This window comes from Equus quagga, chromosome 15 (genome assembly GCF_021613505.1).
Source record: "Equus quagga isolate Etosha38 chromosome 15, UCLA_HA_Equagga_1.0, whole genome shotgun sequence".
In the NCBI taxonomy this organism is placed as follows: domain Eukaryota; kingdom Metazoa; phylum Chordata; class Mammalia; order Perissodactyla; family Equidae; genus Equus; species Equus quagga.
Window position 1 is genome coordinate 79,895,541 of NC_060281.1, and position 23,835 is coordinate 79,919,375.

A 23,835-nucleotide genomic window follows, 5' to 3' on the forward strand; every position below is an offset into this window, starting at 1 on the left:
AGAGCCTGGGAAGTTTACACCCAACCCTGCTACAAGTCTTAACCATCCCATTACTAAGCAAGAGTGGTAGGTGGGGCCTTATAAGGTGCAGAGGGAAGAGAACTAGTTTAAGTGTCCTGTTCCAAGCACACAGTGAGGCCTTTTACGTGCATGGTGTCGTTGGATGGGACCAAGAAGTTACTTGGGATTATTATCTGCATTTTACGGAAAAAGAAAACAAGATTCAGAAAGGTTGATGACACTTGCCCAAGTTACCCAGATGGTAAGTGGCAGAGCTGGGATTTGAGATTCAAACCAGGCCTATGCGACTCCCTAGCTGCCTACCAAGAACAGGAATTTCTCTAACATCTAGAAGGGCATAAAGGTGAGAGGGGGGACAAGAGCTAGAGGGGCAGCAAATGGGTCCTACCTGAGACTTGATCATCACCAGGCCCTGCAAAGTCCAGGTTATACAGATGCCACGTGGCTTCTGTTGTGAGAACTGAAAATTCTGTGGCTGGTTTACCAGGGTCATCCTGGTCCCATTCCATGGTTCTGGGAGTCGATGAAGAGCTCCGCAGAGTGAAGCCTTTCCTTCCCGCGATGTCCTTCCATGCCATTCTGGTTCGGCGTCTGTACGTAGTGGTGTCATAGAGCCTTCATCTTTTAGTTTACTGCACCTCTCTCGTCCTCATTTCCAAAGTTGTACCCCCTGGGGAGTGCACCCCGCCTGCATTTCTGGTGGTTCCGGCGGTTCCAGGGCACTGTGGGAGCCTCCAGGCGTGTTAAGGGGCACTGCCGGTGCTGTCAAGGTCTGGGCATCTTTGGGCCCTTCGCCGAGCCCCTTCCCTTGCGCTCCCGGCATTGCGCCGCAGCGCCCCCTCCGCCGCCAGGGGCCGCCCGGAAGCGGGGCTCCTCGAGCGCGGGGCGGGGCAAGGGGCGGGGCGCGGCGGTACCTGGGCCGCCGGGGAGCCGGGGGTGGGCTCTCCGGGGACAGCCGGCGGCCCCCCCAGATCCGCACTGCCAGCCGCCGGGGAGCTCCGGGCTCCGGGCGTAGAGGCTGCGCTGTCACATGGGCGGCGGCGACGGGGCCGCATTTAAGCGGCCGGGGGACGGCGCCCGCCTCCAGCGCGTCCTCGGGCTTGGCTCCCGCCGGGCGCCCCGCTCTCTGCCCGCCGGGGGCCCCGCGCCGCGCCGCACCGCGCCGCCCCCGCCGGGCCATGCGAGCGCGGGCCCCGCCGCGATGAGCTCGCACATCGCCAAAAGCGAGTCCAAGACGTCGCTGCTGAAGGCGGCGGCAGCGAGCGGGGGCAGCCGGGTTCCCCGCCACGGCCCTGCCCGGGAGCCAGTGCTGCCCAGCCGCCGGCTGCCCGGCACCTGCCCGGGCACGCCGCCGCCGTCCGGGGACCCCAGTTCGCGGAGGCCCCTGTGCCGGCCCGCGCCGCGAGAGGAGGGCGCGCGAGGGAGCCGGCGCGGGCTCCCCCAGGCGCACTGCAGGCCCCGGGAGGCGCTGCCGGCCGCGGCGTCCCGACCTTCGCCGCCGTCGCCGCTGCCGCCGGCCCGCGGGCGGGATGGGGAGGAACGGGGGCTGTCCCCGGCGCTCGGCCTCCGGGGCTCGCTGCGAGCCCCGGGTCGCGGGGACTCCGCTCCAGCCGCCGCGTCTGAGGCAGACCCGTTCCTCCACCAGCTGCGCCCTATGCTCAGCTCCGCCTTCGGCCAGGTAAGGGCCGCGCCTCCCTCCCGCGCTCCCGGGAAAGGCGCTCGGGACCCTGCCGCGGCCGCGCGCCCACAGCCCTCCTCCTGCTGCCCGCGGCCCCCCGGGTCACGCTCCCCTAGTCCTCCCGCAGCCCGGCGCCCTTGCCAGCGCTTCTCCTCCCCCGTGCCTGATTCAGCACCCTGTGCGCTGTCCACGCCCCGGGCCTCTTCTGGGCCGGTTGCCACCGCACAGCCTCCCTCCACCTGCCAGCTCGGGAAGGGAGCGACCGCCACAAACCGCCCGCAGATTTGTGGGGGTCAAGGAGGGGCGCTCCGAGCAGGTGGCGCCAAACCCACTCCTCTGGCCCCTGACCAAGACCGCCAGTGAGCGACCCAAGACAGCAAGGAGTTTGGAGTCTGGGGGTCAAGAGTCGGGGGGACTTTGGGGCACACAGCCTTGCTTGGGGATGAAGGACCCTAGCCATTGCCTGTGGTGGCCCCCAAAAGCTGGGAAAAGTTAGGAGAGCTAGAGGGAGACTCAAAAATATGAGAAAAGAGAAGTGTCTGGGTAGGCATGGAGGGGCTGTACAGATCTAGGGCTCGAACTGGAACTTTGGGGTGTGTTAAGGAGGTTGTCACTCCAGGGATGCATTAGGATAGCAGTTGGGCAGTTGTTAAGTTGTAGGACATGGAATAACAGCCTAGCCTGAATTGGTGTGCATTCTAGGGTCAGAAAGGTCACTAAAGTGTCACCAGTGGCTCCTTTTGCTTCTTCTAGACCCTTCTCTCAAGGATCCCTGGCAGCTGGGAATCTGCCCTTTAATCTAGGTCTACAGTTTGGGGGTGGGCTGCTGTGGAGAGAGATTCAGCAGAAAGCGACCTGTGAACTCCTGAGCAAAGCCAGGATTTCCTCTAGTTCTGAGTCTGTAATGAAGTCAAGCTCAATGGCACAGCGTTGAGACAGTTCTCGGGCAGCCGAGGAGGGGTGTAATGCATAGGTCTGATCAGAGTGTTTGCGTGGTGTGTAGGGGAAGAGGGTGGCCTGAGCGTTTCTGTGCTGGGATGTAGCGTAAAGAAGCTGTTTCAAGCTCCTGGCTTGCCATGCTGGATCAGAATTCCAAGGAGGCTGTGTGTATTTTGCTTCAGATCTGCACATTTCTTTTCAAAATAGTACTCCGCAGCGGCTGATGCTGGCGGAGGTCTGACATGAAGGCAGCTGCACATGGATTCGGGTTGCACGGGGCTGCTGTGGTGGTGTGATAGGGCAGCGGTGTGTGGCTTTGTTCCTGCAGGGAGCCCTCGTTAGCTGAGTTAGCTGGAAACAGTTCTGCAGAGTAGAGATTTGGACCAGGGCTGTTAGAGTTAGTGCCATGATGTGTTGAGGGAGTAGTTCCCTGCAGTGGCTTATATATTAGTGAGGAAGTGTAGGGTGTGAGGGGAGGAGTGGTCTGTGCAGTGGGTCTGGGTTGCAAAAGGAATACTGTGTTGTTGAATCAGTGACATTTATTCACCATTTATCAAATATTTTTTGAGAACCTACTTTGCCCAGGCATTTGCTGGGCACTAGGGAGACAACAGTGAAGAAGATAGCCGGGGTTCTGGCTATTTTGGAGTTTGTACTCTAGCAGTTTGGAAGGGTAGGTCATTTGCCCAGAATCACACACTTTCTGGTTATTCAGTTTGCTGGTGATCTGACTTCGTTCCTGGAAAAAGAGCCCTTTCTTTCCAGTCTCGTAGAATTTTTCTGCATGGGCCCTTTGTGAGCTCAGAGCATTCCAGCTACCTGCTTGTCTTCATCCTTCCGTTTCTCAGTCATTAAATGAGGAATATTCTCCAGCTCAGTGTTCTGAAATGTCACCAGGGTCACCTGAGCCAGGAAGAGCTGGAAGGTCCCATCAAATATTTACTACCTCCTTCTGGAAGCTCTTGCCTCTGGAGCTACAGAATTTTTTTTTTTTTTTTTTTTAAAGCTCAGCGCATTCAGTTTGGGCTTCCTGCTGACAGCTGTAAGGCATCTGCCTGAACAACAGTAACAACAACAACAAAACCCGGCCTGGGTCTTCTGTGCCAATGTCTCCAGTCTCCTGCAACAGAAGGGAATGAATCTTTCCTTCCCTTCTCTCTGCATTGAGATTTCTGTCCATAGAGACAGGGTCGGACCGAGAGAAGGGAAATAGGGTTCTGAAGGCAGAAACTTCCAGATAAGATCTGCTTAGGGCAAAGTATAGCCCTGAGGAAGTATATTTTTCGTGTCTTCCAAGTTCCTTTTTTTTTTTTTTTTACCTGAAGTGAATCACTTAACCTCAATAAGCCTCTGTTTCTTTATTTGCAAAACAGGGATAATCACAGTGCCTTGATGGGTTTTTGGGAGATTAAATGAGATATGGAGACGGGCACTGAGCTTGGCCCAGTGTGTGGCCCAGAGCAAGGGCTCTATCAATGTTAGTTATTATTATTATTGTTATTATTGTTGATTACCAAGGGCTGCGTCAGATCTTCTTCGTTCCATTTGTAATGGAGTCAGGAGGAGCCAGGGTGCAAATTGACACTGAAGGTGTCAAGATAGATTCCTACATTAGGGGAACAGGAATTAGGATTCTTCCGGTGACCTCACCGAGCATCATCACTGCCTGCAGGGAGATGGTGTGGTTTTGAGGCTAAGGCATGGAATGGTGGCGTGGGAGATGCTAGAGCTGCAGGTTCCAGTCCCAGCTCTGTCACTTCCTCTTGCTGTGACCTTGGGGCTGTTATTTTCTCTCTCTATCTGGGTTTCTTCATCCAGAAATGAGATTGACAAAAACTACCTTCCAGAGCTGTTATGAGGGTAACATAAGGTTAAGGATGTCAAATGGCCTGACTCGTTGTGGGTGGTGGAAAAAGGGCAGCCTTCATTAATGTTGTTATTATTAATAGAGTAATCGTCTGAATGAGGGCCTGCCGGAGGTAATTTGAAAGCTGACTCTGAGCCAGGTGAGGAAGGCATTAAAGGAAGGAGCTGAATGACAAAGGACCTTCCCTAATAGCCTCTTTGTGGCTAGCTAAGGACATGCCACCCAGCTGCTCAGAAGTTAACTCAAAATAGGCATGACTTAAGGCAACTCTTGGCATTGGGTCTTGGAAAACTATTTTAAGAAAAGTCTTTCTGCTCCTTACCCTAAGTTCAGGAAGAAGTACCCCTTGGAGAAGAGGCAAATGCGAATAAAACCCACAGCTCTGACGCGTCCTTTCCCTTTTTCTAGCTATAGAGACATCTCTTCTGATTTCGGTAGGCTAGCCCCATTCCAATACTGCTTTGCACATAACGGGATGGCAGTACAGACATCGATGGTTTTTGACTTACGATTTTATAATGGTGCAAAAACAACACACATTCAGTAGAAACCATACTTTGAATTTTGATCTTTTCCCAGGCTAGTGATATGCAGTACAATACTCTCTTTTGATGCTGGGCAGTGGCAGCAAGTGCACCTCCCATTCAGCCCCACCATCACCAGCGTAAACAACCAGTACACTGACAACCATTCTGTACCAGAGAACCATGCTGTTTTTCACTTTCATACAGTATTCAATAAATTACATGAGACATTCAACACTTTATTATAAAATAGGTTTTGTGTTAGATAATTTTGCCCAACTGTAGCCAATGTAAGCGTTCTGAGCACATTTAAGGTGGGCTAGGCTAAACTGTGATGTTTGGTAGGTTAACTGTATTAAAAGCATTTTCTTTCTTTTTTTTTAAAGATTGGCACCTGAGCCAACATCTGTTGCCCATCTTTTTTTTTCTCCCTTCTTCTCCTTCCCAAAGCCCCCCAGTACATAGTTGTATATTCTAGTTGTAGGTCCTTCTGGTTGTGCTATGTGGGATGCTGCCTCAGCATGGCCTGATGAGCAGTGCCACGTCTGCACCCAGGATCCGAACTGGTAAAACCCTGGGCCGCCAAAGCAGAGTGCACGAACTTAACCACTTGGCCACGAACTTAACCACTTGGCCACGGGGCAGGGCCCCAAAGCATTTTCAGTGTATGATATTTTCCACCATCATAAGTCGAGGAAGATCTCTATTTAATGAGTGAATGAATGACTGGTATCTCCAGCCTCTGGACTTCAGAGGTTTCTTAGTTCCTATAGTTGAGATGGGAGAGAGAGACCGTGATGGTTTGGGTCCTAATGGATTCAACTGCATGAGAGCTGTGTATATTACTCACTCCTGCCCGGCCGAGTCTCTGCCTACTGCTCCCTGAGAGGGCTGGGAGCCCCTATTGCCTTTCCTCTGGGGCCTGGGGAAGGGGAAAGAGCAGGTCTGTTTGTGGTTAACATTAGTCATAGGTGGTAGGAGGGGCTTGGCGTCAGTTGTCAGTTGGTGAGAGTCCTCCAGGACGTCTCCATTTGCCTCTAGCTGTTTTGGGGAAGCCAAAAGGGTACTTGAGACCTCAGTCTAGAGCCCACTAAACAGCTGATGAAGTCTCTTCTCATCGTCTTATCTTCATAGCAACCTGTGAAGGCTGGCATTATCTTCCCCCATTTTTGAGATGACGAAACAGGCTCAAGAGAGGGGAAGCGGCTTGTCCAAAGGTCACCCAGTAAATAAATGACAGGACTGTGACTTGGTCAGCGTCTCTCCAAACAACCTGCCTGTGCCGCACCATGCTGCTGGGTGGGAAGTCACAGAAGTGTGCTTCCTATTTGTCAGAAGCATCCACAAAGCACCTCTCAGGTTACGATCCAGCTTTCCCGAGTATCTTAGCACTGGGCTGCCATCCAAGTTCATATGCTGGCAATGGCTGATCAGGGCCGAAGGCCAGCCTCTCTCCTAATCAGGAATAATCAGCAACGGGTTTACCCTTCTTATCCCTCTGATCCTATTATTCCATTCCAGAACTCAAAGTGCTGCTTCCGGAGGCCCACGGGCTGCTGCCACAGTGAATAGGGATGGGGAGGTGGGGCTGTGTGGTGTGCTTTTCTCCTTAGAGAAGCCCCCACCATTCAGCCCTTTTAAAAATTTTCTGCTAAGAGTCAAGCCCCCTGCCCCCTCCAGATCACCAGTTACTCGTCGCTCAGGACCACCACCACCACCACACCTGCCCAACCCCAAATAGCTTAAGCAAGCTCTGTGTTTGAATCCCTGAATCCCTTGCTGCCCTTAAGCCTCAAGTTAGCATCAGCACCCTCCCCACTAAAGAGGGATGGGATTTCTTCAAAGTGTGTGACTTTTCCGTAGGAGCCTTGTTTTGCTGTCTCCTATGTCTTGTTTCCAAGGACAGAGGCTTATCCCAATGTCAACAAGTGGGTGCTGTGCTCGGAGCTGGCCTGCAGGGGGCAGAAGTCACCAGGTCTGACAATAGGTATCGCACTGAGTGCATGGAGGCCACGCGCAGCCCTTTAAGCCCAGTGCTGGGCAGGGGCGGGGGGCACCTTCTGGGTGCCTGGCACTGCACCAAGCCCTTTGCATGTGCTATTTCATGAACTTCTCACAAGAGCCCTAGAGGGAAGTGTTATTAGAGTACCCATTTTATAAATAAACTGAGGCCCAGAAGGATTGACGTGTCTCAAGTTCACACAGTTGCTAGGCAGCAGGGAAAGATTTGAACCCAAATCTGTCTGACTCTGTATTCCAAGATCTTCACCTCTACATGAGTGGTTCTCAACACTGGCTTCCGGTTAGCATTACCTGGAGTACTAACCAACACCGATGGCCAGAGCTCACCTACATCTGTTAAATCAGAATCTGTGGGGAAGCTCCCCAGTGATTCTGATCTGCAGCCAGCATTGAGAACCTCTGCTTTACACTGTGCTGCCCTTTTGTGCATCCACCCATTCAGTTAATATGAATTGGATTTGTACCTGGAGCCTAACCCTTGTCTGCTCTGGGGTCCCTGGTGAGCCCTAGCTTTTCAAAAGAGTCTACAGATGGTCGGTTTTCTAGATTTGGTCTAAAAGTCTTTCCTGATCCCCCCAGACTAGATCAGATCCCTCTGTGTCATATTCTCAGAGTTTTTATGTTTCTCCCTCAGAGCATTTACCTGAAATGTAATTGCGTTCCTAGCTCTTTAATATCTCCTGCCACCTGCTGGAATGGAAGCTCCCTGAAAGCAGGGGCCGTGTTTATCTTGCTCGTTGCAACATTTCCAGAGCCAAGCACAGTGCCTGGCACATATGGACAAATTGGACAATGATATTTCTTCTTTCCATTTTAATAATTACTTACGGAGTACCTCTTAGGTGCCATGCACTTCCGCACATATGCTTTATGAGCAAGATAGGCGAAGCCTCGTTTTCCGAGGAAACTGAAGCTCTGGAATGTGAGACGTCAGAAGCCAGCAGAGCCAGGACTCAACCCCAGGCCTCCAGATCCTTCCCATTCATCTGAGTCCATCATTCTTCTGCGTGACCCTAACCCCGACTATGGAGATGCTGCCTTCATGCTCTGTTTCCAAGGAACACGTCTTTGAAGAAGGCATTTATGTTGGCTGCTCACTCTTCCCATTCCAGCTCCCCCGGCAACTTCACCCCTTTCCTGCCCTTTAGGCGTCAACAACCCCCCCTCCAGGCTCCTCCCTCTGTCCCCAGGGGCTGCTCCTCCTTCTCCATATCCCGCTCCGGAGGTTTGGTCCAAACAAGGCTGCTGAATAAGTTTCCTGATTAAACCATTCCGTTGTCGTCAGCAGCAGCACAGTCGTCAAGAGCTATCCAGGGACCTCCTTCCTCAGCTCCCTGGGAGTGAGCCTGTGGCTCCTTCTGGGCAGCGTCCCCACCCATCTTCCCTAACGAGAGTTCTGACCAGCCACCAAAACTGGGCAAAAAGTCCCTAGGAGAGGAGCCTCTCTGGACTCAAAGTTCTTTCAGCGACGCATACAAGGGTTCTTGCATCAGGGCCTGGGAGTTCAGCTTCCCAGGCTATCTCTGCTGCCCCCTGCTGGGAGAAGCTGTGTGCAGGGAAGCAGGGACATTTCCTCTCTTGGGTCATCTGGCTCCGGCTGTAGGTCTTGAATGTGACAACTGAGGCTTGAGATGAATTCACATCGAAGCTGGAACCTAGGAGGATGAGGAAGAGCCAGTCACCTAAAAAGTTCCAGTTGTGGGACCTTGAAGACCGCTTTGCAAAGAGTGGCCTCTCTACTCTGCACCCCAAGGAAGCCAGTGAAAGATCCTCACTCAGGATTAGGCAGAGGATTAGGAGAGAAGGTTCATACCCTCGCTCAGGCCCTCTGTGCCAGCACTGCCTCCATCCTGTCCCCCTCAGGGCGGTCTCTTGGCTTCGCTTGGGTCGGAGAGACCTCACACAGCCAAGGGAGCAGAAGGAGCTGTTCACTGCTGTTGGCTCAGTGTGCTTCCGCCCTGGAGGCTCATCCCATTTCAATGACGAGGCAAGTGTGAAAAATGGAGCGTGATGGAGATGTCACAAGATCTCCCGGGCCCTCAACTAGAGCCGCCTGCTCTCAATCCAGCTGCGATTGCCAGGGGGCAATTAGGATGTGCGTGTGCTTGTGTGTGTGTGTGTGTGTGTGTGTGTGTGTGAGAATGCACATACCAGGCTGGGAGCTTGGAGGCACCCTGGCTTGGGGGCCCAAACTAGCCTGCTTCCCCTTCTGGGTCTGCTGGCCTAATTCCCAGCTGCAGCTGCCATTCTGGCCCACCCACCCCCGGACAATCTCCCTGCAGATTTGGCAGTGGGAGAGGGGGGGCTGAGGGAAGGGGGATGAGCCAGAGAGAGGACTCAGCTCTAATCTGATATAGATGATCCAGCAGCCTTCTCCAGCTCGGCTGCCCTCTGCCATCAGCTCTCTGGGTGATTTTTCTCTGTGCCCTGCACTCTCCCCTCCTGCCTTCATCTCCTTAAGAAAGTGCCCAGAAAGTTAAACCCACACACACAAACACACACACAATCCACTTAAAAAAAAAAAAATCAGAGAGCAGGAGCAGGCAGACGAGTAAGAGAGCACGCGCACAAGAGAGAGGGCTCAGATCGGTCCTGGAGGAAGAGCGGCACAGGCAGAGGGAGGCTGGGGTTGGCGGTGACCGGGACTAAGGTCTCTTAGCCCCCAGGAGCCTCCTTCATGGACCCGGGGATCCTGAGAGGGGCTGCCTCAGCTTAGGATGGGCAACTGTGTCAAGTCTCCACTGAGAAATCTCTCAAGGAAGGTATGTTTCTGGAGTTCCCAAGACCTGGGGTAGGGGTTGGGGCATCTTGCCATCTGTCCCAGAGGCTAGGCATGGATGGGAGGGGCATCTGAAGCCTGCTACCTTTGCCAGGGGTTCTGTCTAAAGCTGCTTCCCTGTTCTTACCTCTGGATTCCCTCCTATCACGGTTTTCTATGTCCCAGACTCTGAGCTGAAGTTGGGACTTGGAGCTGCATGGGGAACTGTGTTTTGGAATTTGCACAATATTTAGGAAAGAAACCACGTAGCTCCTGGGCTGTAAAATGAAAAGCATGGCTGTTCAGGATATGAGTAGACAGACCCCCTTGGACCTGGCAGGATCATAGGGGATTGAGCTGGGTTTTGACCCTGCCGCTGCTGGCTCCCTCCCAGCAGTGGGGCTGGGGGTTCCTTCATCTCCTTTGAGGGTCTCTGACCCTCTCTGCTGGTCTCTAAGCCTTCAGAGTTGTGCGTTTTGAAGTAGATCCCATTGCTACTGAAAGGAACCAAGCAGCGTACGCCCTTCTACCCTCGATAATTCTTGAGTCAGGTCAGAGAATCTCAGCTAGGACTGGACTGGTTCAGGGCCCAGCATTGTTTCCACTGAGAAATAGGATGTTGAGCAAAGGTGTCTGCATGTCGCTTCCTACAGGGGATTTATGGCTTATACACCAGGATAAGATTCTTTTGCAGAAATTCCTTTTGGAAAGCAAATAATCACCTCCAAGGCATTTTTCATGCAAGTCTGGGCTTGCCTCTTTAGGGTTTTCCTTCAAGTGGGCTCTGCCTGTATTTCTACCCCTCTGTACTCAGGCCATAGAAGAAACTCATCGATTTTAAAGAAAGAAGGAATAATAGGGATGTTTTCTTCCAATGCTTGCGTTTTCCAGACGAGGAATTTGATTGTCACTTAGGTTAAGTGACTAACCCAAGGTCTCAGGTTAGCTAATGGCCCCTGTGTCCCTAACCCCATCCTACCTCCTCGATCAGTTTGACAGCCTCCCAATTTAGGACATTTCAGGATTTTCTGCTTGTCGTCTTCCTCATTTAGCTAAGCTGCTCACATCAAATTCCTTTTGATCTTCGCTGTTCCTGGGATCTTTCCGAGGGTTGACTGTTTCTTCTGTGCGCCCCACCCCATCATCTGTCATCTCCTTAGGGGAGGCTTTTGCATCGGCAGTGGCCTCCACGCTGTTGCAGAGAAGCAGAAACTAATCTGAATTAGTCTAGAGGGCCACAGGGCGAAAGCCCTTCCCCTGGGTTCTGTCCAGAGCTTGAAAGGTGAACTTAAGAACGAGACTGTCTTTTTGTCCCACCTTATGCATCTTCTACACAGTAGACTGCTTAACAGTCTGACCTCTTGGGTCTCCTCTTTCCAGCCATATGACCTTGGATAAGTTACTTGACCTCTCTGTGCCTCAGTTCCCTTGTCCATCAAGTGGAAATACTAATATCCACCTCCTAAGGTGATTGAGAGCACTAAGTAAAGCGCTATGCACAGTGCCTGGAATATAGTTCTCAATAAATGTTAGCTAGTATTATTGTCATCATAACCATCGTTTTTCCACTCTGGGTTTTCTGAGAAGGGGGATGGAGGAAAAAAGGAAAATAGGAGAGATTTTGAGTCCATGGGATAAGGTAAAAGACCATAAAACTTACTGCAGTCCATTTTGGTTTTTATAGCTATAATAATTGCTTTTTCCTGAATACCTACAATGTATCCAACATCTGTTATCTCATTTGTTCCTTTCCATCAAGTAGTTCTCTTGGCTCTTTTATAGAGAAAGGAGCTGGACTCAGAGATAAGAGCTTTCCTAAGGTCACACAGCTGGCTGGAAGCAGAGCCGAGATTTAAACCCTGGTCTGTATGAATCCAGAGCTGGTATTTTATTTTTGCCTCTGTGAGAGGCTGCCCTTCTCCTTTTCCTGCTGTCATTAACATTATTCATAGATTCCTGAATCTGACCTTCTAGGCCAGCTAGTTCAAATTCCCACTCACAGCAGCAGTCCCCTCTCCCACCTCACCAACTGCTCACTCATTCAATGTCTCCTTGAATATCTTCAGTGAGGGGGAGCTTTGACCTGCCTACTCTTGGCCAGCTTGTGTTGTTAGAAAGCTGTTAGGTCATGAGGCATGCTGGCCCCTCCTGTTGCCATGCCACACTCAGGAGATGTCCCCTCGGTGCCAGGAGACATTGTCAGCCTGTGGGCTGCTGCCCATTTGGCTTCCTAAGTGGTAGTTGGGAAACTGGTAATGGTGAGAGGCGGCCACAGCAGGCTCTGAGCAGGGCAGGACCAGGCTGTCAGGTGCCATCACTGGCCGAGGAGGAACAGCAGCCTCCCGGGGCAACTTGGTGCCAGGCAGTATTATGATCAAGAGAGGCAGTGGAAATTCCCCAGCCACCACTGGTTCATTCTTCGTGGGAGCAAATTCTCCATCGTTCTAATTTCTTTCCTGATTAGCAAATATTCTCCTACTTCCTCTGCCAGCAAAAGTAAATGCCTTCTGGCACCCAGCGTCTCTTAAGTTGCATCATCATCACCATCATCGTCATCCTCGTTGTCATCGTCATTGTCATCACCATGGCAACTCATTTATTCAGCTCTTACCATGCTGTAGGCACTATGCAATAGCTCATTTATTTCTCACAGAATCCTGTGAGTAGACATGAATAGCCCCCTGTACAGAGAAGGAAACTAGAGCACAGAGAAGTGAAGTGACCTGCCCAAGGTCATATAGCAAGCAAGTGGCAGAGCCTGTATTTGTCCCCAAGACTCTTGGATTCCAAAGCCAGGATACTGATGTGCCTCTCAGAGTTCTGTGCAGCCTGCGGCCTCCTCCCTCCTGGGTTGTGCTCACTGTGAGCCAAATGTGCAGGAGTCAGCCAGAAACTAAAAGGCCGATTCTCTATAAACAGCTTCTGAGAGTGCTTCCTGGGCATAAGCCACCGTCTACTGCCGTGCTTCCTCTGAGCCACTCTCCCAGTTGGAAGGTCTCTCTGGTTCTGCCCCTGCTCTAGCCAGGTCCCAGAAGCCTGTGCGAGTGTGGCTGAGGCTCTGAATGTCTTTTGGTCATCAAACCAGACAGAGCCCTTGGTCTATCTGACACCCTCAAGTTCTGAGATCCCGAGATGACCTTATTGCACCCACTGGACTTGGTCCTTCACCTCAGGTCTGAGTTGCTGCTTCCCCTTTGAGGAACCAGAATATTGCTCATCCCTCTCTAGACCTGGAAGAGACTTAGGAAGTGGAAGAGAGGCTAGTGTGTGGCTCCACAGTGGGGGTTTTGGGGGAAGAAGCGTGAGAGGACAAGGTGAGACGGGGCAGGTTGTTTGGTTCTCAGCCTTGGAGGTCAGGCTGCCCCCTGGGTCTTAGCATCTCCTGGGCGTGAGCTTCTTGGAGCTGGAGGAGACTGACAGGAAGAGGAGCAGCAGGATGGAAGGGTAGGGTATGCAGCTCTGGGGTTCTTGGACAAAGACAGCCCTCAGACTCTCAGCTGCCGTCTCCCTCCTTGGGAAGGTTTGGCTCCAATCGCCACACTGAGGGGAGGCATCTGAGTCCTGGGCTGAAGGCAAAGTGCCTGACCTGGATTCTGGGAGAGTCAGGGGGAGGGGCTGGGCATCCTGACGAGGCTGGGGTGGAATAGAATGTTGTGTCTGGATGCTGCTCTTGTCCTAAGGGGACGGTCTGTGGGCAGTGCTGACTTTTTATAGCTGCATGGGAACCGTCAGGGAGGAGGATGGGTTGGCCAGGGCCTGGGAGCATAGCTATATTCGGTAAGCAGAGAGGGCCCCTGCCTCAGCCTTAGAGGTCAGCAGGCTGGGCCAGGCAGGGAGCCAGGGAAGGCGGGAAGGAGGCGAAGGAGAATTGCTGGTGGCAGAGAGGGTCTAGTCTTGAGGCCACAAACTGGGTGGAATCCAACCCACAGATGTGCATTGTTTGGACCACTTGGTGCTTTAAATCAAAAGGTCTGACGACACTGGGCTGGAGTTAAGTCGTGTTGCCCCTTTAGAGGGGACACACAGCATCCATTTTGCCCTGGGCCCCACGTCTTACACCTGCCTGCTTCGTTTATGTTAGCTACGGCACCTGTGTTTGCAACCTCCAATCTAGCAGACTAGCTGAGCCTGCTCTCTGTGCTGCCAGCTCTGATTGCCCCCACTGCCTTCCTGGGGGCAGGGTCAGAAGTCAGTTTGGGAGCTTGGCCCCAGGCATTGCGCTGAGAAGTTGGGAAAGGACATTATTCTGTTAGTCTCTGAATGAACAGCCTCCCTTTGCCTGCTTCTCTCTCTGAGCTTCTGCATGCACACAAGTGTGTGATTCTGGGCACATGTATGTCTCGTGTGTGTGTGTAGGCACGCACATGTGCTACACAGTGGGTATCACCCAGCTCTCCCTGGAGCATCTTTCAGTCAAGGATCAGAGCCTCCATCTGTTGGACCAATCTGATGCCTGCATCTGTGCATCCTGGGAGCTCTCCGAACCCTGCTGCTTGACTCTCAAGGGGCTTTCTCTTGAGGAGAGCCCCTTCTAGGACCAGGAGCCAGGCTGGGGCCAGGAGGACCCTGTTGGGCAGAGAGGTGACGCCCTGCCTCTTTTGTATTTGCTTGGTGCTGGCTGAAGATGCGCCAGGAGGAGAAGACGAGCTACACGGTGGTGCAGACGAGCGAGGAGGGGCTGGCGGCCAGCGGCGAGCTCCCCGGACCGCTCCTGATGCTGGCGCAAAACTGCGCTGTCATGCACAACCTGCTGGGCCCTGCCTGCATTTTCCTCCGCAAGGGCTTCGCTGAGAACAGGCAGCCTGTACGTAAGTTGACCCCAGTGGAGCCACACTCGACTTGGCTTCACAGGGCGTGAGGAGGTGCTGGGAAGAGAGGCTCCGTACACGCAGCCCTTGTCCCCAACAGACACACCTCAAACCCTCAACTTGTGAATCTGACCCCCAAAGTTTCCCACTCTCGGCTGCAAAGCACGGTGAGTCCACATCCACCAGCAAGAAATAATAATAGCAGCTAACATTGTTTTGGGTTTTTTTGAGCACTTACTATGTGCCAGGCACTGTGCTAAGTGCTCTGGTGCATTGCGTCATTTAAGCCTCCGAACAACTCCAAGAGGTGGGTACTATTATCATTCCCATTTTACAGATGAGGAAACTGAGTTGGAGAGGTGACACGCTTAGGGTAACAGCTGGTGGGTGATAGAGGTAGGATTCAAATTCGGGGCGTCTAACTCAAGGGCCCTCCTGTGTTCTGAACAACAGTACTGAATACACAGCACTGTCCAGTAGAACTTTCTATGATGATGGAAACATTCTACAGTCTACGCTGACCAATACTGTAGCCACTAGCCACATGTGGCTATTGAGCACTTGAAATGTGGCTAGTGCAACTGAGGAAGTAAACTATTAACTTAATTCCAATTCAGATTTCAATAGCCGCATGCGGCTACTGTGTTGGACAGCCTCCCACAGGTATCTGAACAGTCACAGAGCGGAGGGTATTAATGACGATGTGACACATACAAACATTTGCAGGTTCCATTTATTGAATGCCACGTGGTAAACACTCTGCTATCTTGTCTCACGGAATGCTCACAAAGGCCCTGTAAGGTGGGTACTGGTATTAACCCATTTTACAGATGAGGAGACTGTGGCTCACAGAGTAACCTGCCCAAGCTCCCACAGCTAGGAAGTAGCAGATGTAAGCTTTGCACTCGAATCTGTTGACTCTAGAGGCCAAGTTCTTCTCCCTGACCACATCGTTCCGTGTGTGCTCCGTTCCCACCTGATCCCCGGTGCAGGCGCTCATGGTTTCCCTGCCACATCGGTGGGCATCCTGGCTCTACCACACTTACCCCTGCCGCTCTGCACTGGGGAGTATGTGCCTCAAGGGCCAGCCACCAGGACTCAGCCAGACCAACTCTGGTCACAGGTTCACTGCAAAGGGGTCCTTGGCTTTCCTGCTCCCTGCCTCCCGCTATATGAGAAGAATGGAGGGGGCTGCAGTGGGGGTCAGCAGGACCCCATTCCTCTGCAGTCCTGCAGAGCTGGGTCCTAGAGAAGCGGGAGGCTGCCTGAGGCCTGAAGGGTGGGAAAGGACTTGTTATGTCCACAAAACACGTCCTAGCGAGGGTACTCTGCATGTGTGTACATGCATATACTCACTTAGTCGCTTTGCTTACTGGGGTACAGGGCATTGCAAAGAACATCTTTCTGGTCACCAAGACCGAAGTCTGACTAGGAATGGGAGTGACAGCCCTTGCATGGTGCACCGTTTTTAAGTGGAAGTCCGTACAACCGTCTCACAGAGACATACACACCTTCTGTGAATCCTACCCTCGGCTAGAAATGCCACCTGCAGGACCCAGCAGCTTGCAGCCGGCTCATTCCAAGCTCATATATGCTCTCAGCACTATCCTGCCTCAGAGAGCCACGTCTGAGCGCCGGGTCCTGTGCACATGTTTGTCTCACAAGATGTTGCTCAGCAGCCCCTTTCTAGAAGATTCTCAGATTTTTCCAGAGTTGAAGTCCCTTGCCCTGGGGCCAGTTTAGAGTGGGGGGCCAGCAGCTGTCTCTTCTGCCCTGGCCCTGTGGGCTAGAACAGCCTGTGTGCACAGCTGAGATGCCTCATGCTCACTGTGGCACGCCTGCGTGTCTGTGTTCATAATAGGTATGCCCACACCTGGTGTGTGCTTCCTCAGGGTGGGCACACCCTCCCCCATGTTCTCCCTGCCCGAAGGCAGACAGCTGTGACATGTGGGAGGATGAGCCCTGTGGACCGGTTTTGGGAGCCTACTAAGCAGGTCCAGCTGGGCAGCCATTTCTCCTGGGCACGCCTGGGCCGACTGGCACCTCACCAGCCAGAGCCTGCCCCCTGCCTCCTCCAGCCTGCCCTTTGGAGACTTCTCTGCCATCTGTTCTGATGCCTAGAGCCCAGGGTCTCCTTGACTCCCCAAGGAGACCTGGGCACTGCTGGAGGCTGGAGACATGTGCTTTGGACGCTGACAGCAGCCAGAGGCACTGGCGGCCCCCAGGGTCCTATGCTGTCCAGTGACAGGGCAAGGTGTAGGATGGGGGTCAAACTGGAGAAGGTGGGGCAGTGCCCAGGAAGCAGGACGCAGCCCTCATCCTGCCTCCACAGCCTGGGCTCCTCCTCCTCTCCCTTCCTCTCAGCTGCCTATCTAGTCCCCGCCTTCTCTCCCCTCAGCCCCTCTCCTCCCATTGCCTTACAGGCCTCCACTCTGTTGTGACCTCCTGCTGACCCTGTTTTATTTGCAGGTTTTTGCCTCTGGACCAGCTTTCTTCCCCAACACGTTCTCGTGTCTGGAATAAGGGGCTAGGGGAGCAGAAGTTCTGTGCCCAGGCTGGATGGGGCTCTTGGGTCCCTGGGCATCTCCCATGCCTATGGGAGATATGAGGCTGCGCCTTCCCCTCAAGGACGTGGTCCAGGCACACCTCTGCTGCAGCCCTGTCACCTCCCACCCAGTGCCTGCTGCCGCTTGGATGGCCCACAGGTTGGGCATTTTGTGACTTCGGGGCCCATCGCAGCTGCTAATAGGAGCCATTCTTTTGTTTCAGGACAGATCACTGCGGCCAGAGGAGATTGAAGGTAAGATCGGCCCCTCAGGGGTAAGGGTTTCTCAGCCATCCAGCAAGGTGAGGGAAGGGAGGTTGGTGGGAAGAGAGGCACACCTCGGCCTCCTGGGGACAGCCGTGGAGCATCCTCTGTGGAGCCAGGTGTCAGAGGAGTGTGCAGTCCTGGGCAGCTCCAGGGTCTGGCTCTCCAAGCTGGTGGGCCCTCGGGCTGCCTTTGCAGGTCCCACTCCCAGCCACGTCCACCTTTGTCCTCTTCCCCAGAACTCCGAGAGGCCTTCAGAGAGTTTGACAAGGACAAGGACGGCTACATCAACTGCCGGGACCTGGGCAACTGCATGCGCACCATGGGCTACATGCCCACCGAAATGGAGCTGATTGAGCTCTCCCAGCAGATCAACATGAACTGTGAGTCCCTCCACGGCCACCTCCTTCCCTTCCCATCCTCAGCCTTGCAGTCCTGTGCAGTCAGACAGGCCTGGGTTCAAGTTCTGGGCCCAGCTCCTTCCAGCTCTGTGACCTGGGGCACAGCACTTACCCTCTCTGAGCCTCACTTTCCTCACCTGTAAAATGTGGGGTGTACTAGGGGGAGTGGAGCACAGGAAGTCAATTAGGGAATATCTGTCACAGCCCGCTACCTGGCACATAGCAAGAGTTGAACAGAGGGATGGATGCTCTTATTATTAGGTTTTTCTCTGTCTTAATTTGGGTTCTCCCAGAAGCAGACCCTGAGACAAGGATTTGAGAGCAAGTAGTTTCCTTGGCAGGTGAAGGAAAGTGTTGGTCAGGCGTAGGGAAGGGAGACAGCGAAGACGAGGAGCCAACAGAGGGTGTTCCGTCAATCAGCTTCCACTGGGAGTGACCGGAGTCTATTTCTGCTGGGGAGCTCAGGGAGTGCATGTCACATGCCCGCCTCAGAACTATCCCCCAGCCGTCACCTCACCGGCTGGGTCTTTCTCCCCCAAACTCCTGTCAGTCCCTGGCTAGAAGCTGTGTTAGCAGGTGTAGGGGGGTCGGTCCTCTAGCGCTCCTACCTACTGAGAGAGCCAGTTGGAAGCTGAGTTTCCATCTGCACGACAAGGGTAAGGCTGGGGGCATGTGGGCCGGGCGCCCGTAACTGCTGCTTCTCTCTCTGCCTTTCTGTGTGTGTGTCTCCATCTCTCTGCCTCTGAAATTCTTTTCCTGTCTCTGTGACCTGGTGTTTCTTTCTCTTATCCATATCTACCTCTATCCTCTTCCTGACTTGTTCCTTTAGTCAACCCCTGGACACTCCTGAGCCATTCTTTGACAAGCCACCCGTCCACGGTCACCTCTTTCATTATTTGGCCTTTGGTTAAGCCTTGGATCTGGCACTGGGCAGGTCAGGGAGGAGTTGGTGGTGCCCTCAGGTGCCTAAGTGGAGATGGGGAATGGTTAGATGGATGACTTAGCCCTTTCTTCTGTCCCCAGTGGGTGGCCATGTGGATTTTGATGACTTTGTGGAGCTAATGGGACCTAAACTCCTGGCGGAGACAGCAGATATGATTGGAGTAAAGGAACTGCGAGATGCTTTCCGAGAGGTGAGTGATGGGCAGTGGACAGGCTGGTAGTGGAGAGGTTGTAATCCCAACCCCAAGATGGCTACTTGAAAAGAAACCTGAATCTGGATCCCAGACCAGGGAAGGAGCTTGGCCAGAGAAGGGTCTCTGAGGAAGGGAGGACAGTGACTCTGGAGAAGGGGCTGAGCCTTGGGATCTGCTTGCGACAGTCTCCATGTTGTAGCCACCTCGCCCTCCTTCCTGCCCTCTCTAGTTTGACACCAATGGTGATGGGGAGATAAGCACCAGTGAGTTGCGAGAAGCCATGAGGAAACTCCTGGGTCATCAGGTGGGACACCGAGACATAGAGGAAATTATCCGAGATGTGGACCTCAATGGAGATGGACGAGTGGACTTTGAAGGTAGGAGGGGCTTGAAAGTGGGAGAGAAACCAAAGCAGTAGTGGCCATCCATGGAGCCCTGCAACTGGGTATCCATCATGCAACCATCAATTCACTTCAACTTCCCATCCCGCTACCCTTCCATCCTCCTACTGCTCCATTCCTGCATCCCTCTAATTCACCTCCCATCCCTACACCCATCCATCCATTTATCCATCCATCTACCTGTCCATCTTTCAATATCTATCTCTCCATCTTTTTTTTTTTTGAGGAAGGGTAGCCCTGAGCTAACATGTGCTGCCAATCCTCCTCTTTTTGCTGAGGAAGACTTGCCCTGAGCCAACGTACGTGCCCATCTTCCTCTATTTTATATGTGGGACGCCTACCACAGCATGGCTTGCCAAGCGGTGCCATGTCTGCACCTGGCATCTGAACTGGCAAACCCCGGGCCGCCAAAGCAGAACGTGTGAACTTAACCGCTGCGCCACCGGGCTGGCCCCTCTATCTCTCCATCTATTCATCCCTCCAGGTGCTTATTTGTCCATTCATCTCTCTCTAAACAATCACTTGTACAACCATTTATCCATGTACTTATCCATCCATGCATCTATTCATTCTTTTTTGCATTCCCTCATGCGTCCATCTACCCATGTACATCTCTCCATCCATACTTCTGTACTTTTGTTCATACATTGACATATCTCTATCCATCTGCCCCTCCTTCTACCCACACTTCCATTGACCTGTCCGTCTGTCTGTACAATCACTTCCCCATCTATATCCATCTACTCATCCATCCATCCATCCCGGTGTCCATCTGCCCCCATCCATCAATCTGTCCACCTACTCATGCATCCAACCATGGTAGGTATTTTCTGGACACCACACTCCTCAACCTGACACTCCAGTCCCCTAAGATCGGACCACAGCTCACCTCCCTAGCTGCAGCTCCTACCATTCCTCGCGTACACTCCACTTTAAAGCCATACCAAAATACTTAACGGTCCGTGAACCAGCTAGGCGCTCACTGGAATATGCTGTTCTTTTTGTCAGGATGCCTTTTCTTCTATCTTCAGTTGGCCTAAATTGTATTCGTCCTTCAAGACCCAGCAGTGGGACCATTTCCTCCAGCACTTTCCCCTGCTTCTCTGGATTGAATTTCTTCTCTGGGCTTTCACAGCATCTCAGGTTCACCCTCGTTCTTCACACTGTCCCCTAATTGCTAGTTACGGTTGTCTCTCCACTTGACTCTGAACTTTTTGAGGACAGGAACCCCATTTTCTTTATCTCTGCGTTTCCTACATAACTCAGTAGCTGGCACATAGCTAATGCTCAGTAAAAGTTTTTAAAAAGCAATCAGTATTAATCATAATACTTATCATTTATTGTACACTTATTATGTACCAGTCACTGTACTGAGTACCTTTACATATATTATCTCATTTAATTCTCACAATGACTCTATGGATTGTGCTGTGATTACCTCATGTTACAGATGAGGAAACTGAGGCTCAGAGAAGTAATATAACTTGCTCGAGATTGCCTAACTATTAGGAGGCAGAGCTGGGTCATAAACCCTGGCCTGGAATCTCAACCACTACATAATACTGTGCACAACGCATTCAAGGCACTATGGGACATAGGGGAAAAATACAGTAAAATATAGACTTTGGACTTCAGGAATTTGCATTCTGAGCAGAAAGACAAATAGACATGTGCCAGAGTGTGAGTGTGTCCAGAACACAAAGGTTAGGAGGCCTTTTCCGGGGAGAAGTTGACCTTCAAGGGAGAAAAGAGTGTGGATAGATGGAGAGAAGGTTCTGGTACCACCAGATCTGAAAATCTCAGGTCATACTGTGTCCAGATAGTGCCCCCTACAGATGACAACCATTCCTAGAAACCCCAGCATCCCCCATTCATTCTGCCAGCATGGATTATACCCTTACTGTGTGCTGAGACCTGATCCCCACCTTGAGGGGCCCAAGACCAGCAAGGAAAACAGAAGCCAACAGTACAGTCCATTCTGTTTTGAGAAAAGAACAGTAGGCTGTGGGGTCCAGAGGGGGGGCCCCTGTACCAAGCTGGAGGGGGGATTAGGAAAGGCTTCCTGGAGGAGGCTATAAATAAGTAGGGCCCTAAGAGATGAGTAGGAGCTACCAGGTGAAAAAGAAGGAAGGGATATTTACCCAAAGGAGCTGAAAAGTTATGCCTGCACAGAAACCTGCACACAGATGTTTATAGCAGCTTTATTTATAATTGCCTAAACTTGGAAGCATCCAAGATATCCTTCAGTAGGAGAATGGATAGATAAACTGTGGTACATGCAGACAGTGGAATATTACTCAGTGCTAAAAAGAAATGAGCGATCAAGCCATGAAAAGACATGGAGGAACCTCTAATGCATATTACGAAGTGAAAGAAGCCAATCTGAAAAGGCTGCGTACTGTATGATTCCAACTCTGTGACGTTCTGGAAAAGGGAACACTATGGCAAGAGTTAAAAGATCACTGGTTGCCTGGGGTTGTGGTGGGAGGAAGGGATGAATTGGGGGAGCAAGAGGATTTTTAGGGCAGTGAAACTACTTCTTATGATACTATCATGGTGAATATATATCATTATACATTTGTCCAAACCCATAGACTGTGCCAGACCAAGAGTGACCCCTAATGTGAATGATGCACTCTGGGTGATGACGTGTCAATGTAGGTTCATCAGTTGTAACAAATGTACCACTCTGGTGGGGAAGGTTGATGGTGGGGAAGGCTGTTTGGGGGGCAAGGGGTATAGTCGTGTGTTGCTTAATAATGGGGATATGTTCTGAGAAATGTATCACTAGGTGATTCTGTCATTGTACGAACATCATAGAGTGTACTTACACAAACCTAGGTATAGCCTAGTACACATAGCTAATGCTACTAATTATAGTTATATGGTACTAGGCCGAGTGGTACTAATCTTATGGGACCACTGTCGCATGTGCAGTCTGTTGTTGACTGAAATGTCGTTAGGCGGTGCGTGACTGTATACGGGAAATCTCTCTACTTTCTGCTCAATTTTGCTGTGAACCGAAAACTGCTCTTAAAAATAAAATCTAGTTTGAAAAAAAAGAAGGCAGAGGGGACAAGCTACAGGAAAACTGAGAGGTGAGAGAGAGAGGGAGAGAGAGAGAGAGAGAGGGCCAGTTTTGCCTGAGGCTCTGAAAAGGAGATCTGTTTAGGGGCTGGCCCCGTGGCCGAGTGGTTAAGTTCGCGCGCACCGCTGCAGGCGGCCCAGTGTTTCGTTGGTTCGAATCCTGGGCACAGACATGGCACTGCTCATCAGACCACGCTGAGGCAGCGTCCCACATGCCACAACTAGAAGGACCCACAACAAAGAATATACAACTATGTACCGGGGGGCTTTGGGGAGAAAAAGGGAAAAAATAAAATCTTTAAAAAAAAAAAAAAAAAAAAAAGGAGACCTGTTTAGCTAGAGCATAGAGATTGCAGGTGAAGGTGAGAGATGAGGCTGAGGATGTCAGCTGGGGCCAGAACAGGGAGGGCCTTGAGGTCATGTCAGGATATTGGATGCTGTCCAGTGGGGAGCGTGGGAGGTTTAAGAGGGGTCAGATATGCAGATTAGAAAGCTTGCTGGCTGCTGTGTAGGAGATGGATTGGAGGGGGCCGAATGGATGTGGGGGACCAGCAGGGAGTCAGGGCAGTGGCAATGGGGAGGGGAACACAGGGAGATTGGGAGGTGGCACCCTGAACTGAGCCCTGACTGCTGCTTTCTCCCCACCTCTCCCGTGCCCTCCCAGAGTTTGTTCGGATGATGTCCCGCTGAGGCCTCGAGGGCCCCTCCAGGACTGCCAAGCTCCCACAGGTGGGGAGAAGAGGAGCCGGGGCACGCCTCAGCCCGCCGTAGCCGCCGAGAGCCCAGGACGTACTGGCGGATGGGGCCTGCCTGCACCGGGGGAGGTGCCCACCCCGGACCCCCACCCCTCCGCACTGTGAAAGACTCACAACTCCTGCAACTGGAAAGGGGGCGCCCGCCAACGAGGAGGCCACAGTGCCAAGCCGGCAGAGGTCACGCCAGGCGCCAAGTGCCATGTACCCAGCCGCTGCTGGCTGGGTGGGCCAGGGAGCTCGCCAGAAGACCCCACACAGCATGTCTGCCCTGGGTCAGAGCCTCTCGCCGTCCTCCTTAGCTCTGTGCCCGTCCCAGCTCGCCTCAGCCCTATCTCAGAACCAATAAAAATATTTCCAAGAGAAAGGCAGCCGTCTTTTCTTTGGTCCTTGGTGGGGGGCGGGGAGGTGGTCTTTGCTCCTTGGGCCTGGTTAGAGGACACATTTCCTGAGTACCAACTGCACGCCCAGGACCGAACACTCCTGCATTCAACATGCATTTATTGAGTATGGTTAGGTACCCAGTCACTTCCACTCTTATCCCAGAAGCCAGAACCTGTGGGATGCAGTGATTTGGCTGGGTATGCAGCTGCCCCAAACAAAAGCAAGTTCTAGAAGAAAAGGAGACTGGA

The 23,835-nt window shown here is 52.5% G+C and overlaps 1 protein-coding gene across 2 annotated transcripts; it reads left to right on the forward strand.

Annotated features, from left to right (window-relative positions):
- The first annotated feature begins 914 nt into the window (after window positions 1–914).
- CABP1 (calcium binding protein 1) lies at window positions 915–23,559 on the forward strand. Of its 2 annotated transcripts, XM_046641490.1 has the most exons (7): window positions 915–1,699; window positions 14,434–14,613; window positions 17,387–17,417; window positions 17,666–17,809; window positions 18,851–18,960; window positions 19,193–19,340; window positions 23,116–23,559. In XM_046641490.1, exons 1-7 carry the CDS (start codon window positions 1,052–1,054, stop codon window positions 23,139–23,141), a joined length of 1,287 nt encoding a protein of 428 aa, XP_046497446.1. In that variant the 5' UTR covers window positions 915–1,051; the 3' UTR covers window positions 23,142–23,559. The 2 variants fall into 2 exon arrangements, with proteins under 2 accessions (XP_046497446.1, XP_046497447.1); XM_046641491.1 differs by lacking the exon at window positions 14,434–14,613.
- The last annotated feature ends 276 nt before the right edge of the window (window positions 23,560–23,835 follow it).

Excerpts from the sequence above, each read along its gene's own strand:
- CABP1 (XM_046641490.1), top strand. The coding sequence starts at position 1,052 with ATGGGCGGCGGCGACGGGGCCGCATTTAAGCGGCCGGGGGACGGCGCC. Across the intron at positions 17,810-18,850 it reads CCAGCAGATCAACATGAACT|TGGGTGGCCATGTGGATTTT; the intron begins GTGAGTCCCTCC and ends TTCTGTCCCCAG. Across the intron at positions 18,961-19,192 it reads TGCGAGATGCTTTCCGAGAG|TTTGACACCAATGGTGATGG; the intron begins GTGAGTGATGGG and ends TGCCCTCTCTAG.